Source organism: Pagrus major, chromosome 4 (assembly GCF_040436345.1).
Source record: "Pagrus major chromosome 4, Pma_NU_1.0".
NCBI lineage: Eukaryota > Metazoa > Chordata > Actinopteri > Spariformes > Sparidae > Pagrus > Pagrus major.
The window spans coordinates 7674441-7691266 of NC_133218.1; the positions used below are offsets into that span (position 1 = coordinate 7674441).

General features: G+C 39.2%; 1 protein-coding gene across 3 annotated transcripts in view; it reads right to left on the reverse strand.

The window, feature by feature from the left end:
- The window catches only part of ntrk3b (neurotrophic tyrosine kinase, receptor, type 3b), a 196509-nt gene that overhangs the window by 94022 nt on the left and 85661 nt on the right, over nt 1–16826 (reverse strand). For all 3 annotated transcript variants that reach the window (XM_073464712.1, XM_073464710.1, XM_073464711.1), the window contains exons 5-6: nt 1944–2098; nt 1232–1374 (exon numbers count right to left, since the gene is read on the reverse strand). In XM_073464712.1, coding sequence (XP_073320813.1) covers nt 1232–1374; nt 1944–2098 — 298 coding nt within the window. The remainder of the gene's footprint in view (nt 1–1231; nt 1375–1943; nt 2099–16826) is intronic.

A 16826-nucleotide genomic window follows, 5' to 3' on the forward strand; every position in this document is an offset into this window, starting at 1 on the left:
GATGTCTTCAGATGTCAGTGTCGATAATTTTCCTCTATCCTTGGTGTCATTTAAATAATTGGTTGTGGTAAGAGGTCTAATTATCCCAAATTAATCCAATTAGTCAGAAATATGAATATACATTTATGGAGAGGAACTTTTCTTTCTGCTCTCAAAAATCACCGCTCAGAATTCGTCGTAACCCACTGGAAAGGGCCGACCTCTACCTTGGGAACCACTGGAGTAAATTAATATACAGTTTCAACTTCCTCCTCCTCAATCTGCTTAAAGACAAAACACATTGTCATCAGGACCATTACTACATGTACTACAGCAAGTAGACTTAAAAAGTAGGCCAAGTAGGCTTAAAATACTTCTGTACTTCTACTTAAAGGTGCACTATGAAGTTTTGGGGAAAAGATTTTAATCAGAAGAAAAAGATCTTCATTGACTGATTGTAACGCCTGAAACACTAAATAAACAAACTCTCTTTGATTTCACGACTGAATAAACTGAATAAACAAACTGACCTTAAAGGATAACACAATTTCATACTGTTTACATTGTTTATATGTGGCGGACCCTGCCACTATTTCTAGCTTCAAACAGTGTTCTGGGACCTTATTTTCCTCTGAGAACAGCTTGTTTACTAAATTGTAGAAAAAAATAAATATTTCTGGGTTTGTTTTATTACCTCATAAATATTGTACATATAAAGACTCTGAGTTGAATTTCTTCTCCAAAACTACATAGTTTACCTGTAACAGACTCATTTTACACTGTTGTGTTAGTACTTTTACTGACCTAAAGGAATAATTCTTCTTCTGTGTCTGATAATAACATTTTAGCCTGCATTAGAGTGAGCCACATTTGAAAGACAGGGCCCTACGCAAGAATCAAAACCTCCTACTAACTCAGCAGCTTTGTGGAAAAGTCAGCATTCATTAAAGATCTGGACATGGACAAAAAGACAGCAAAGTGATTCAGTGTATCTCAAAGGAGCAATGTGAACCCTGTGAAGTGTGTGTTTATCAGCAGTGTTAGTAGTGTTAGACATCAGTTGACTCAAAGGGAGCTAATGGTCCAAAAAATGAAAAAATATATATGTCACATAAATGGCTTGGGTGCTTTGGTGTCATTTTCATTAATTGCTATTCCGTCATTTCCTTAGTATCAGTGTGAAGCTATAAAAACATAACGATGACAGTAAAATTCACAGGTGTGTGCGTGTGTGTGTGTGTTTGTGTCCGACCTGGTGTGTGTTGATGGAGTGCAGGCCGCCGACAGTCCAGTCCACCTCAGGCAGCGGTGATCCGGATCCATTGCAGCTCACCGTCACGTTGTCGCCCTCTATCACCTGTATGCTGCTGTGGCTCACACTGATTTCCGGCAAGTCTGAAAACACACACATTCAGACACACACACACGGTGTATGTTTATGTTAATACACACCTGTCACTGCCTGTGTCTACATATTTTCACACCAAATCAATTAATCACTTTTCATTAATGTAATAAAATGAGTACAAAGGAGGAAATGGGATTCACATCTACACACACACACACACACGCTCACGGTGTCACACACTTTAGATGTCAGAGGGATGAGTCACCACCAGGAGATAATACTGCAGAGTCTACAGCCTCTGTCAGAATCAACACACAGCTCCTCACATCAGATTCACCCTCTGAACTCTGTCACACCTCCTCCCCTTCCCGCCTCCACTCGTCTCCCTGCTCCTCTTCTATTTCCTCCATTTCACCTTTAACCCTTTCCTTCCTTCTCCTGCTTTTCCTGTCTACCTCCGTCATCTTCATCCACTACTTTTTTCCTTCTGCTCCTCCCCGTCCCTTCTCTCCCTCGCTGCCTCCCTCTCCCCTCTGTGCTGCTTCCTTTTTTCTTTTCCTCTTTTTTAAATTCAGATCACACCCTCCCGCCTCCTCCTCCTCCTCCCCCTTCTTACCACAGTTTTGGATGTACATGTGTTGCAGTCTTATTTTGGAGGCTCCATTCTTGCAGTACAGCTGCTGTGTGTTGAGCCCAGCCTCTCCTTTCTGCTGCCAGAGCTGGATCCAGCGGATATCACAGCCGCATTCGAACACCACGCCGTCCAGGCGCCTGAAACACAATTAGGAAAAAAAACATGATCAACACAATAACACCAGTGTAACCACAAGGGATTTAACGCAAAGCACTGTTTGTATTTGTTAATGTCACAATAATATCTCGGGCCATTATTTATAAACCGCATATTGTGTAGATAATGTGAGTTGCCATGGTTAATGATATAAAAAAAAGATGACAACGCTATTGACAAAGCACAGGCCATATCAGCTCATTGGCCACGTTACATAAGTATTATTTTTTTAAATGGATGTTCATGCCGTCTCAAAATGTCCAAATGAAAGAACAGCTGGTCTGAAGTGTCTATGATAAAAAGGTACGGGGCGTTATTTTGCATTTTTGAGATGGTCCCTAACTCGAGTCAAGTTACTAAAATGCCTGCTACAATATTAAATCATGAAGTAAAAATTGCGTCGGTCAAGCTTTATTTAGCACTGAACAATAAATCCTGTGTAACTGATGAGTAGAAATTAATGATTAACCTCGCTGAATGCCTGAAAATCCAACTTAATAGACACATATTATGCTTTTTTTGGTTTGTTCCTTTCCTTCCAAGATCTTGAAAGTTAAAAAGTCCGAACCAATGGAAGCTCCTCTCTCCCACAGAAAACACTGCTCCTGAAACACCTCGTCAGTAGTCGCGCCTTTAATTTATATTTAATCAGAATACGTCTCCATGTCACACCTGTGCATAATTTATGTCTAGCAGCTAGTTTGGCACTAAGAAGAGATTTAGCACAGCTGCTCTGTTGTTGTTAGTGGTGCTGGGTCAGGCATGTGTGGGCTGACCAATCACAGGAGACTGGGTATTTGGGAGGGGGTCCTTAAAGAGACAGGACCTTAAACAGAGCATTTCAGATGGAGGGGGGATACAGTGCTGCAGCACGTATTAGCACCTTAAGCATGTAAACATATCCTAGTAGTAACACAAAATAAAAGTATGAACCTGAAAATGAGCATATGTCTCCTTTAAGACTATCTACACCTCCATGGTTTCATTTGGTTCAATCTTAAGTTATAACTGTATCTGAGTTATGAATCTAAGAAGTGGTGTGCTGTTTGTGGTAAATTGTGTCAATGAATGACAGGTCAGTTAAACATATTGTATTTGTATTCCTTTACACACCTACACACCAGTTTTCTTGACAAGACACAAATAATGGAAGCAGTGACATAAGTACAACAACAATAAGCTGCATTCACTTCATATCTTCAGCAACATCAATATTATCGTAGCAGTCTGCAAGTGAAGGCAACCAGCCTCTTAAACAACAGCAACTGTGATAATATTTAGCAAGACAGCAGGGATTAAGATTCAGAGTATTTCCTGGGAATTCTCGTCAAAATCTGATCCAGTTTCCCCCGAAAATAACATCTGCAGAAAAAGCAGAATGTCTGGAATGCGTCTTCTTGTATGTCTGTGTGCACCTGTGTGTTCATACTGAAGACTGCTGTATGGACTGAAACAAAGACACCAGTCCTCATAGGTAGTCTGACATTGAAAGCTTTTATTAATGCTGTAAGTGTGAACAAAGAGCAAAAAATAAATATGCAGTCAGTTTAACTGTTGAATCAGCCTGTAGAGAAGCTTTCAACAGGTGGAACTGTCTTCATATAACTTAATGTCCAATAATTATATCCCACCATTAGAACACGCTGTACTAGACGGATGATTTGATGGATGTATTAGGCAGTTTTTCTTTTTCTGTCACTCCACACAGGTCTGCTTTGGTGAAGCACAGTGAAAACACAACGTCAATCCAGTGTGATTACCAGGCTAACTCCACACATTAATAACCTCAGGTTGGCTATAAAAATGCTCATTCTCCGCCTCATTACTCAGATGTATTCAAACTAATAATGCAAGAGGATATGCTGACAACCAGAAGATTCTGTATCGCTGGCAGTGTGTTTTTTTCTTCTTTTTCTTTTCAGAACACTATGTACTTTTAAAGGTCCCATATTGTAGAATGTGTGTTTTTTTGCTCCGTCTTTGTTGTGAATGGAAAGCACACCAACACTGTGGACTCGTTCCATAAGCACTGCCCCCTAGTGCAGTCCTGGTTGTTAAAACACAAGCAGTGGCAGCGCTGACATGTAAATATGTGGGCAGTGCCTGCTCAAGCCTGTGAGAGCTATCCAATCAGAACAGACCGGGCTTCTCTGGAGGGGGGACTTAAAGAGACAGGAGCTAAAACAGAGTGTTTGAACAGAGGCTGAATAGAGGTGCTGCAGTATGACTGAGATTGGACAATATATTAATTTCTTCGCAGTAAACTGAAAATGAGCATAATATGGGACCTCTAAGAGGAACAGCTGTTCTACATCAACATAAGATAAAGAATAACACCTGATAATCTAATTAAAGCTTGCTTTTGTTTAATTATCTGAATTCTGTAGTAAATTATAGAGTCACCCTCAATTCTAGTCTTTTGGAGGTGACATGAACTTCAGTCTCCCTCCAAGCTGTGTGCACACTTCTCTGTTAGCAACAGCTAGAGAGGAAGCAATATAAAATCTTCGTCTGCACAAAAAGCAGCATTACTGACAACAATCTTCTAATTAGCACCATTCTTCTGAAAATCAATTATAACAATATGAGTAACTATGAAAATCAGCATAAGTGGCTGCTTATTCAGAACAGCCTGGCGTATAACATCACACTACCGATGTATGACTACGTTTTATAATAGCTGGATTTATTCAGATTAACAGACGCGAAGGAAAACAATGAAGGCCTGCGCCGTGGCATTCAAATGTGAGAAGGTCAAAGGTCACCGCAGTGTTCAGGCTATCAAGCTCAGGCTGTGTTAGCGGCAGGCAGGTATGATTAGGCCCCTCTGTGCATACATTTCACTCTCAGAGCAGCGTGCAGAGGATAGTCACATTATTCAACACTGTACTCCACCTCTGCATTTTGCATATGTCCAATTTGGAGGCTGTGATTGGCCAATTTTGTCAAGATGAATGCCTGTCCAAATGTCCTTGACAGAGGTCAATAAGATATTGCGGGATGCATGAATAATGCATGCGGTACGTCCACCGTGCCATATAAAGTAATGAGAATAGATTTCCTCAGGTGGATCTCGCTTATTATCAGGTGGTCAGTGGATCTGATGCTGTAGTCAGAGCAGAGCTTCACTCTATGACAGTATTCTCATTGAGCTCACTCATATGCTGCAAGGGAGAGACACTTGCAAAGAAAAGCACATCTATTCTCTCTTTTAAGCAGATTATGGAGTGAAAAACAACCAAAAAAAAAGATTGAATCTAAAAGGGAACAAATTCATTCTCTACTCGTATCTTCAATAACAACAGTTTGTGTTTTGATTATAGGACCTTGATTAAGCAACAAACCCATTTTTCTTCTCTGATGAGTGTTTCCATTCAAGATGAGGAAAATAAAACCTATACTTTTGAATGGAAGTAATTCAGCCACAACAAAGACGGAGCATTAAGAGGCATTTACAGATGTAGCTTCTGCTGCGAATTGGTGCAGCAAAATGTTTTCTTCAGAATGCATCACACGGACCATTTACTGACTACACTGCAGGTATTATTTCAGGTATATCTTACTTTATCACTCGCACAATGAAACAGGCAAATACAGTTGGTCCATATGCAGGATTTTAGACATACATGAGTGGAATACTGGATGGCAAATAGAAATTATATGACAAATGTTAAACTGTATAACTGCAGCTGATGAGTGAACAAAATAAACTCAACTCAACCTAACTAAGCTACAATAACTGTTCCTGCACGGCCTCTACTTTCCCTCTTATTAGTGCCAGAGTACATTATTCTTTCCAGGAAATGTTTTGGGAAGTTATTAGGGAATCACTGACCCAAAAAATTAAGCTTCTTATTTGCCAACATGAAGGTCTAAATGGTGTTTTGAACGCCTCCCTACACAAACAGTTGGAGTAAACACTGAAACTCTGATGGAGAAATGCTAAAAATACTGAGTCTTAAAATACTGGAATGAGCCTAATTAGTACCCATCAAGTTTAAGATTTAGAAATAAAATATCACACAATGCACTAAAGATTCTAAAATGCAGATTCATGCTGGTGATCCATATGTAGACTACGGAAACCACGCTGTATAAATCACAGAGGAGTTCAGTCCACAGACAGGTAGCTCCCTTCATGATTTTCACCGTCAGAGGTTCTCATTTAATGCTGAACAAGTCGAACCACAAGGGATCAAAGCTCACCAGCGCAGGGCGGCCCAGGCTTTCCCCCTTTATATTGTAATTATGTTAATTGTTAATAAGAACCACCACCTCCATACATTAGCCTCTATTCCTCTGGGCAGAGCTGATCAGGGCCAACATTCAACACTACAGATGCAAGAACAAAGCAGGATATTGCACATCGGTGCATTTCGACCGTGAGCTAGGCCGACAGAACGCTAACACGATTGTGATTTTACAGCTGTGCCATCTAAACAAGTTACGAGACAACAAAAGAACAAAAAAAGAACGTGCAGCAAACTGACGGCTGGAAGTTGATAAATGTCTGGAGAAGAGCAGATTAGACTTCGAGACGAATGAAAGCAAACAGCAGTGTGACCCCAGATGCAGAGAGCTAACAGCGTGATGTTTCCTTGAAGCTGGCTAACGATCCACCCCGCTACTCCAGAGGAGAGCTAATGATCACCACCGGAGGCTGTTTTTCTGAGAAATGTACACACAGGTGCTTTGGCTGTGGAGCCGTGGATCACAAGCAACAATAAGCTATATACCGCATTGTTGCTCACACGCTTTGATCTCAGCTTGAATGCTCTGCTTCCTCTCCTTATACTGTTGTCAGGAATTATTTTAGGTTTTAAATCCTGTGTGTTTAATAAATCGCCTTCTTTGGCACATTTTACCACCGTGCCACTGATCTCGGTGTGACTGCAGGTTGTGTTTCCTGCGATGCCTGGCTTTGTGGTAATTCAGCAGAAAGATGTGTGGTTGCTGTGCTCTCCTCGTCATGCTGTTAGTCACTACTACAAAACAGCACACCCAGATGTTAATGCATATTAATAAGAAAAATAATGTTTGTGAATTTATCCTTACTGGTAGAAGGAAGCTTTATTTCCAAAGGCAATTAAGGAATATATCATTAGCTAACTATACCATGATGTGTGTTTATGAAAAGCACCTGGTCAGGTCCGTAACATCCACTGTGTGGGAGCTGAGCTGCTGCTTCAGAGTAACAACAGCAGCTTTGTCCTGTAAATTCACACTCCAGCTAATGTTACATTTGCCAAACACCACATCCATGAATATTTCCCTCTTTAAAAAAAACGTACTGTGTCCCCTCGACTAAAAGCCTCTGGAATTTTCCAGTTGGGTTTTGGATTATTGCATCAAATAAACTCTGTGGTAAACACGAGTTTATGATACTTACGCATTTTGCTCAGCAAGATAATCTTCACAAATAAACACCACTTATATGATTTTTGAAGCATAAACTATTATTAAAATAAATGTTAAATAGCTCTGTGTTCCAACAGTAATTACTGTTATAGAGTGTTTGGTCAGTAACCCATGTCTCTCCTCCTCCTGCTCATGCAGCAAAAGAGAAAAGACATTTTCTGGTATCCCTGCCCACTTTATCCAATCAGGACAGAGAACTCCATAAAAAGGTGGTCCTGTCTGCTCAGTGATTACACAGAGAGTAGGACCCTCCTGGTCTGGTACCTACATTGGCAATGGAACAGAGTAAACTACCAATTCCAGTGCAGCCGGTGATAGCCTATACTACCAAATGAAAAGACAAGCAAAGAAAAAAATGTGGTGACATAGAGTGGACAGAGGGGACTGCTAACTGCAAAACGGACAAGAAGTTAGCTATAACGACGACAAGGCTTACAGCAGATTTAAGTCATAGAACAAAAAGTGAAAATCTCTTAAGCTTGTGTTAAAGGTGCTAATTGGAAGAAAAGTTGATTTTTGAGTCATCGAGGTGGGAATGAGACTCAAAAATCAACTTTTCTTCCAATTAGCACCTTTAACCACAGATCTCATTTCAGACCTCTAACCAAAAACCCATTGGAATAACCCATTGACTTCAAGACGAGGGAACTGGAAGTCCAAACAAAATAATAATAATTGCCGTGTTTGAGGACTCATTCCTGCTTCACTCTATGCATGAGGTCTTATGAAAAGATCATCAGGATGAATGGGGACATGTAGCCTCACCTTCAGTCTTTAAGCATTATCACGTATGTCACATAATTGTGTGTTCTGCATTTAAGACCTTTCTACAGACTTCTTGTTTTTAAAAAAATCAGCTGAAAACATTGAAAAGTCAGCTCAAAATGGAGTTCAACCAGCCAGCAGGGGTTTTAGCATTAGCTTACGTTAGCCAACTGACAACATCTGCGGTCTTTGACTAGATTCCATTGTTCCATAAATTACTGTGAATTTCCAGTGGTATCTGCCACCATTACCATTATTATATAAGACTGTCATAGTCGTAGCAGCTATGACTAAGCGCAGTGCTCAGTAAAGGGTCAGTTCGTTCTTTCTTGGTGGTATATTGCGTTGCGTGTTTTTTAATCATATCACTTTATTTTGTTGGTCTCCATCTTTGGTGCAGAGCACTCCTTGCTGTTGCGTTTCTGCACTGCACTTTCCATGGATGGCCTGTCAATCAAACCAGTGTGGCCAGGACTGTCATTATTATTATAGTGTGGAAAAGAGATAATCTAGCTGTCATGCCATCAGATTGGCTTGTCTCTAAGCAGTTGATTGACAGACGGCCATCTATTCATAGGCGAAAGGCTGAAAAAAAGCAGATGTAGCCTCATTTCTGCTGCATGTTTGCCATACATCACTGCTGCGGTGTTGCTTTTCTTCTTGAGGAGATGTGAAATTATGCTCAGTTTTCATCGAACAGCAGGAGGTGGTGAGATTAGAGTTTTTAGAAAGAATGTATAAATCAATCAGGGGGGAATAAATGCGGAAAAGACGGAGAGTTGACTCAACTGATGTCAAATTTAATACTCTTCTCGTCAGCAAGAGCTTTTACAACATAAGCATTTCCCCAGATCCTCCGAAATTTGCTTAACAGCTGCTTTTACCACACCACACTTGGTGTGAATCATTGCTTTACCACACTCCTGGTTGTCGCTGGACCGGCTCCATCATCCTCACGCTGTATCTTCTGCTTATGTCACGGATAAAGCAGTCTGCTGCAAATAATAATAAATCACCGCTTTGTCCCATCATTGCTTTTCTCTATGCTTGCAGCCACTTGGCTAGCCAGCGTCCCTGCAGGCTCCTTCTCCACACTACACTACAGCTTTTTGTGTCTGAGGAGTCAGACCTTAGTTTGGCTTATCGACAACACCACCTGCACTGCAATCACGGAGAGGAGAGGGGACACCCGAGTCAGGTCAGGGGGGCCCAGGTAGGGAAAATGATCAAAGTGAGAATAAGGCAATTTCTTCAGAGCCAAAAGATTTGTGCAGGGACTCTACAGACAGCTCTGGAGGAGGGATATTTGGAGAAGTACTTCATGTGTATATTCAGCATGGACGATATATTAACATGTGTACTGTGTTAACTATATTCTTACAACCCTAATTCTAGAGAATTTCATCCTCTGAAAAACATAAATAAAACAGAATGATAACTTGCTAATCCTTTTTGACATGTTCTCAATAGATCATATTCACACAGCGGCCATTTTCCTCTGACATCAGGCTCAGGGTGGGAATGTAGGCAATCTGACAAATGATAACTTCACTGCTTCCTGATTGATCACTAACTGAAAAGACAATGGAAAGTGAAAACTTGGAGTGACATCAGCATTTAACCACTTCCTAGCTAATGTTACACGATATGTGAGGAAATGCGCAAATTAACACTAAAATATCAATACACATCTTAGACACATTTATTTAAACCTGGAAGTGAAACAAAGGATCTGACCCAATGTCCTTTTTTCAGTCGCTGATCAATTGGTATGTGGTGAAATGATAAGAATTTGTCAGACTCCCAACTTTGATACAACTCGCAACCTGGAAGGCAGCAGCATAGCATTACACTCAAATTTGAGCTTCCCACCTTGAGAGTAATGTCAGGGGAAAATGGCAGCTGTGTCAATCAACTTAAATTGATTTTTTAATATATGCTCATTCTGAGTTTGATGCCAGCAACAAGTTTCAAGCAAGTTGGGACAGGGGCAACAAAAGACTGGGAACACTGTGAAACACCAGTTTGGAGCATTCCACAGGTAAACAGGTTCACTGGTAACAGTTGATAGTATCATGATTCAGCATGGAACCTTCATGAGCCTGTTACATCCAACAGCAGGGTTAAAAAGAGTGACTAGTTGTTGTACAGCATGACTGCTCATATCCAGACCCTGGAGCTGCCCAGTACAGAGACTTCAAGCTTCACAGTTTCTGGCCAAATGCTTTGCTCGCAGCAACTTTCACCCTGATGGCTATTCTTTCACACCAATGTAAAGTTGGCATTTTTCTTTTCTTTTTTTTTTTTTTACTAGTGGTCATTTTGTGTGGCTTCAATCAAGTCCCACTTGAGTGGATGAGTGAAGTGGTGCACTGATGGCTGCAGTTCTTGTGGGGAAGTTACATTCTGGTGTTATTTTTTTCTTACATCGACGGAATTCGAGTTGTTATATGTCGAGTGACTTAAAATACTTAAAACACTCAATAGAAGTCATATCGTAGGTAGAGCGTGCAGAATTAAGGACATTGAAACATACAGCAAAACACAAATTTTAATGCAACTACGGCAAAGCTCGGTATAGGCTAGAATAATAGGTGATGCTGCTTGTAGGATGACTGACGGACCCTCGTTTCAGCTGATAAAATCTATGTTGCCACCAGAAATAAGCGTCTGCAGTCTCCACTTTGATGTATTGTGCATGTCTAAAGCTCTTCACAATGACACAGAAAAAACACTATTTTCTCTGGATAATAAAATCATTTCTGTCAAGTGAAAGAGAATATTATAGTGAGCTGCAACTTTGTGTAATCATGTTAATGTTGCTTTTATGACAGTACTTGAGTAGTGTATTAAATGTGCACATGTAAACACAATTATTTCAGTATACAATACAGACACAACATTAAAAATGATGGGAAGACATGTTTTCATACTACAGCTTACTGCAGGTAGTTGTATACATATCATTATCTTGAATTAATGTTCATAATGCTGGAATTTCATGAAAAGGTTGGTCCGTTATTGTTGTGTTTTTGAGGTTTTCACATCATTCTGTAGCTTCCAAGTAGTGTCTGCTGTGTATTCAAATCCAAAAATACACATTTTGGTTAAAATCCCTTCCAAAAACTTTTTCCCACATGACATGACAGGTTTCTGCATGATGATGTTGCAACTTAGCACATGACGTGCACGTGGCTGAACTACTCTCAGTCACAGGGCTGGTCAGTGGCCACACACGGTGGACAGGATGAAGTGTACGCTTCCGCTGAATTGAAGTCCAGCAACAAGGCACCTTCCCACATGATTGTATTTGTCTTTTTTGATGGCTGTGACACATTTAGAAATTAACTTTACATTTTTCTGAGTCACTGCTTTCTTTGTGCTACCTCTGTCGCTGTATGAAGTTGAAACAGCGTGTAACCTATCTTCCTATTCCATCTGTACAGCATGGCATTGAGATATATGCTTTTAAAAGGAAAGGCCTTGTATTTGTACTTATGGCTGCTTTCACAAAAATGTGTTTATCAGTGAAGGTTTCTTCCTTGTTTTCTCCACATTGATTCTACCAGGCTGTCTGGGTTTTAAGCTGTTGACCTCTTTAATGTCTAGGCCATTGCTGCCCCCAATCTAATCTTTTTTTATTACATTTAACATTTTAATACTCCCATTTACTCTTGCAAGTAAGTCTTTGATGTTGTTGAAGCGTTAGTGTAAATGTCATGTGTTACAGTAAGAGTTTGCCCTGAGTGCAATCGCGACGTAATAAAATGAAGGTTAAAAATGAGTAATTTACCTGTCATGCAGCCTTTGGAAATTTAATGTTTAATTCATCCTAATCCACTGGCAGTCATATCAGAAGATTACAGGTTTGATCTATTCACATTTCATCCATATTCAAAGAAAAATCCATTTTGCAGTGAGAGGCGTAAATGTTTGACTTTGCGTCGGCTCCTGCTTCCAGAGAGCCGGGATTAAAGAAGCGCTAACAGAATAAAGGGATTCGGGATGCACATTGCCTCGGGCAGACTGCTTCACTGGCTAAAGAAGGAGAATATTTCCCGCTTTTTGTTGACCAGACAGAATGAGCTTCCTCAAAGACGGCGGTGTCGGTGACTGCCGCTAACTCCGCTTCGAATAATCTCCAATAATATCACCCTGGAAGCCACAGTGGCAGATTTAGCATTTAGCCGCCACATTCACCCCACTGCTGTTCTCAGGCTTTGGATTGGCTGCATGGCCTATGCAGCACACTGCTGCAGTGGCTCCGGTCCTTTGGCTAAAGGGCACATAGACAAAGAGGCAGAGCCGATTATCTGTCTCATCCAGAGGCAGCACACAGCAGACGTCTATTGTAGAGCTTCAATGTGATGTTGGGGCCTTTTTACAGGAGCCACAAAAGACTTGAGATTATTGAGATTTCACTGATAGTATTGTCATTGTCACTGATATTAAGATATTGCAAGGAGTGTGAAATATCTGTGCAACCAACCTGCAAAACAAAGCTGTTTTGCAGTTACACTTCACTAGGCTCGATAAGGAGTGCCTGATAAGGGAAAAACAGACTTAATGTACATTGACTGATAGGAACTACTTTTTTTTTTATCTCGTGTAACCTCATCATACAGGTTGACTTTTGTCCCCAAATCTGATTTTAATTGTGGATAGTGGATAGTGAGTGAGCACTGGGTCACACTGAGTGGACCCACTGGAGTGAGCTTAATGAAGAAATCCTGCCTTTATGTTAAAGTAGCTGAATGAACGGTTATTTAATGGGCACACGCCTCTTTTTATTGAGTAACACATGTTTTACACCTAATTAATTGCGTGTGGAGGAGCACTTAAAGCAGGAAATGTAGCGTATAATACAAAACTTGACCAATCACACTGTCTCGATGAAACCACATGTTGTTGTTCAGACATGAGTAGCTTATAGGCTACATGTTTTTTTATTATCTTTATGGTCAGCATGTTTGATGTGAAAATGATGGAGGTTTTAAAGGCCAAAATTGAATATATAAGTTAAATATATATAAATATTCAAACACATGAATAATTGTATAATTAAATCCCTAACTATATCAATGAATACAAAATTGCATAATTCAATGCTTAAATAAATGATTGGATCAATCATTATATAACTAAATGCTTAATAAATATATAATAATAAATAAATCACAAATTAAATGACACATTAAATATATAAATGTTATTTGAGTTAAGTTAGTTTTATTTATTTATTATTTAAACTTTTTTATACATATTCATATGTATTTATATATTTATTCCAACATATATTCATTTATTTATTTAAATAAATGCATAAATAGATATGCAATAAATAAAATAAACAAAAGAGAAAATACATAATATATATAAACAATTAAAAGTTTAACATTTATATATTTATTTTTTCATGTACTTTGTGACTTATTTTTTATTTACTTCAATAATTAATTATATAATTTATATAAATTATATAATTAATTATTGAAGTATTTATTTCAGCATTTTATTATATAGTTCTATATTTCTTAAGCATTAAATGAGGGTAACTATTTATTCATTCTTTTTTTGCATTTTTTTAATATAATTAAGTATCTATTCATTTATTTAGTTCTACAATTATTTGTGTGTATATATATATATATATATGTATATATATATATATATACATATATATATATATATATATATATATATATATATATATACATATATATATATATATATGGCCCTTAAAACCCTCCCATTGTCTGTGTGCCAACCATCCTCATTTTTCACTGAAAGTTGTGGAAGCAGAAACAGTGGACCTGTGTAAAATGTACAATGAATGAATCAATGACAACATCTTTATTTTAACATTTGCAAACTCCAGGCTTAAAGAACTACATATGTGTACATCTGATATTCATTGCAGGTCACCTTCACCATGCTGCAGCTTTGAAATTTGTCCCCTTTCATTGTTAAAAAAATGAAACACAATTACAATAACAGGGCCCAGAGTGACTGAGATAACAGGGTGTAGCGACGGCTCGATGGCAAAGGCCCATGCTCTCCTTTCGTCACATAAAACGGAAATTATTTCAGCCAGTTTGATCTTCCTATATTTACATAATATCAGTGTGGTTCAGCAGTGCGGGTGGCCACTTATCATTGATACCGCATTGTGTTTCATCCTAATAATTAAAGGCAATAGCGGCCCGGTGAGTGCGCTTCATTTGGCATGATTGAATGATTGGCACTCACCAGGCTAATACGGTTTGGGTGAGCACATAGACACAGAGAAGAAAGTAATGATGTCAGGGCCACGTCGCCGACTCTGCCCATGATAGAGTGACTCATTTCCTATTAGCGAGGCCTGATTCCACATGGCTTCCTTCTTGCATAACGCCTCGGCCCACGTCTGTGCCGCCACGCCACTCCAACTGACACCTCTTAACCAAACACACCAAATGGAATAGACATAAACCCTCACTCCTCATCAGCATTCCCTAGGAGGCATGGGCATCACCCTGGCCCTGCTTTTCATGTAGAACAACAAAGACACCATTTGTACGCATCTAAAATGGTTGCTTAAGAAGAAATAGGATTGCACATCAGAGCAAACCATGCCCTGTGAGCTTTAATGCAGATCCAGTTAAGGAAGGAGCTGGGCTAGTTATTTTTGTTATTTCTGTCTAGGAATGTAAAGTCGTCCAACTGTTATATCAGTGTCTCTGCAGGCAAAATGATCCTGAGCTCGGTTTTCTTGTATAAAAGGATGAAATGAGAGATGCACTATACAATATGTTCCATGGCTAAAAAGTTATTATGACTAATATGATCAGCTTGGTAATAAATCACTATAGATTGAACTACTAAACTACTAAATGCTGTTTACATGAATCCAATAATCCAATAAGAAAGTTTTTTGTTTTTATAATATGCCATTTGCATACTTACACTAATCATGAGCACACTGCTAATAACACTACTGCACTTTTATTTAAAGCCTCTGCAGACCTAGCTCCAATTTTAGGTCAAATATTCAGGACTTAAAAGAAAAAAAATATATGTTTCAAAATATTTCTACAGTTCTACACTCAAAAAAAAAAAAAGATGGGAATAAGCAGAAAGATTTCTCAAGAGCAATTCCTGAGGGGGAAACCAAAGGTGGCGTCAAAGGTAATGTTGTATTAAAGGGTAAGTCCACCACTGTTACATATAAAGTGTGTTTACAGGTCTTACAGAGTACTTCTGAATAAGAGAAAAAGTAGTATAAAGCCTTTTGAGAGACTGGCTACAGAGGAAGCTACATGTAATCTGATAAATTGTCTCCGGTGATGTCACTCAGTGGCTGTTGCATTGTGGGTAACGTAGGCACCAAGTTTTGAAAAGTAAGAAAAAATGACTCATAATGAGTCCAACAGTCTCATAGTAGTGCAATGCTGGACCACTGGACTTCTTTTTAAAACCTGGCGCCTACATTAGCCACAATGCAACTTGGCCACTGAGTGACATCACTGGAGCCAATGATCAGATGTCATGCAACTTCTTCTGGAGCCACTAAAGGCTTTATACTACTTACTACTACTCACTTCACATGTGCAGCAGTACTCCCCACTGCCGTGACTTCTGCATATGTTTTCATTATAATTTAATCTGCAATTATTTTCATGATAAATCAATTAATCATGTAGTCTGTAAAATGTCACAACACACAATTTCCCAGAGCCCAAATTGACATTTCATTTACTATCATACATGACAACGAAACGCTTCAAACCCTTTAAGTTTTAATTTAAGAGGCTAGAAACACGGACACTTTAACTATAAAAAAAAAAGACAGAATAATTGGTAATTGATTGTTGTTTTCTTTTAAATGACTAATCGATTAATTGACTAATTGTTGCAGCTCTAAACCCCTCCCACTTTAAACCAGAGAGTCGAGCACAAAGCAAGCAGAAATGCAGAAATTTGTTGCAGCTTTGGCAGAAGGTGGTGTGTTCATGTGGCCTGCTGTAAACTCACAGTAAGGTGTTGATTGAAAAATAAGTTTTAGTATTAAGTATTAAGTATTTATTATTATAGAAAAGCTAAACTTTACATGTAATTTAGTATTTTTACACTGAGATGTTGGCATGGGATATTGTGAAGTCCCTTTTCCAGCAGTAAATATTGTAGATTACAGAATATGCTGTTCATCTGGAACATAGCTTAGACACTGCAGTAGCAGCAGCAATCAAAAAGGCTAAAGGCTAATCTAGCTTCCCCAAAGTCAGGATTGGACAGCTGGTATAAGACAACAAAAGTACAGAACTTCTACAATCCAGTGAAGTATGAAATTCACAACCCAATAACAGGGACAATGAGGGATTCAGACGCCCATCTGCCTGTGACGAGGGCCCACAGTGAGGCGACACTTGTGGAGCACTGGTATGGGGTCTGGTGTGAACTGCTTCCTACACAGGATAAGAGTGAGCGTTGTGTAATATCGGTGGTCCTGCATGTGCGAGGCATACATTTTCCTCAGGATGACAGCAT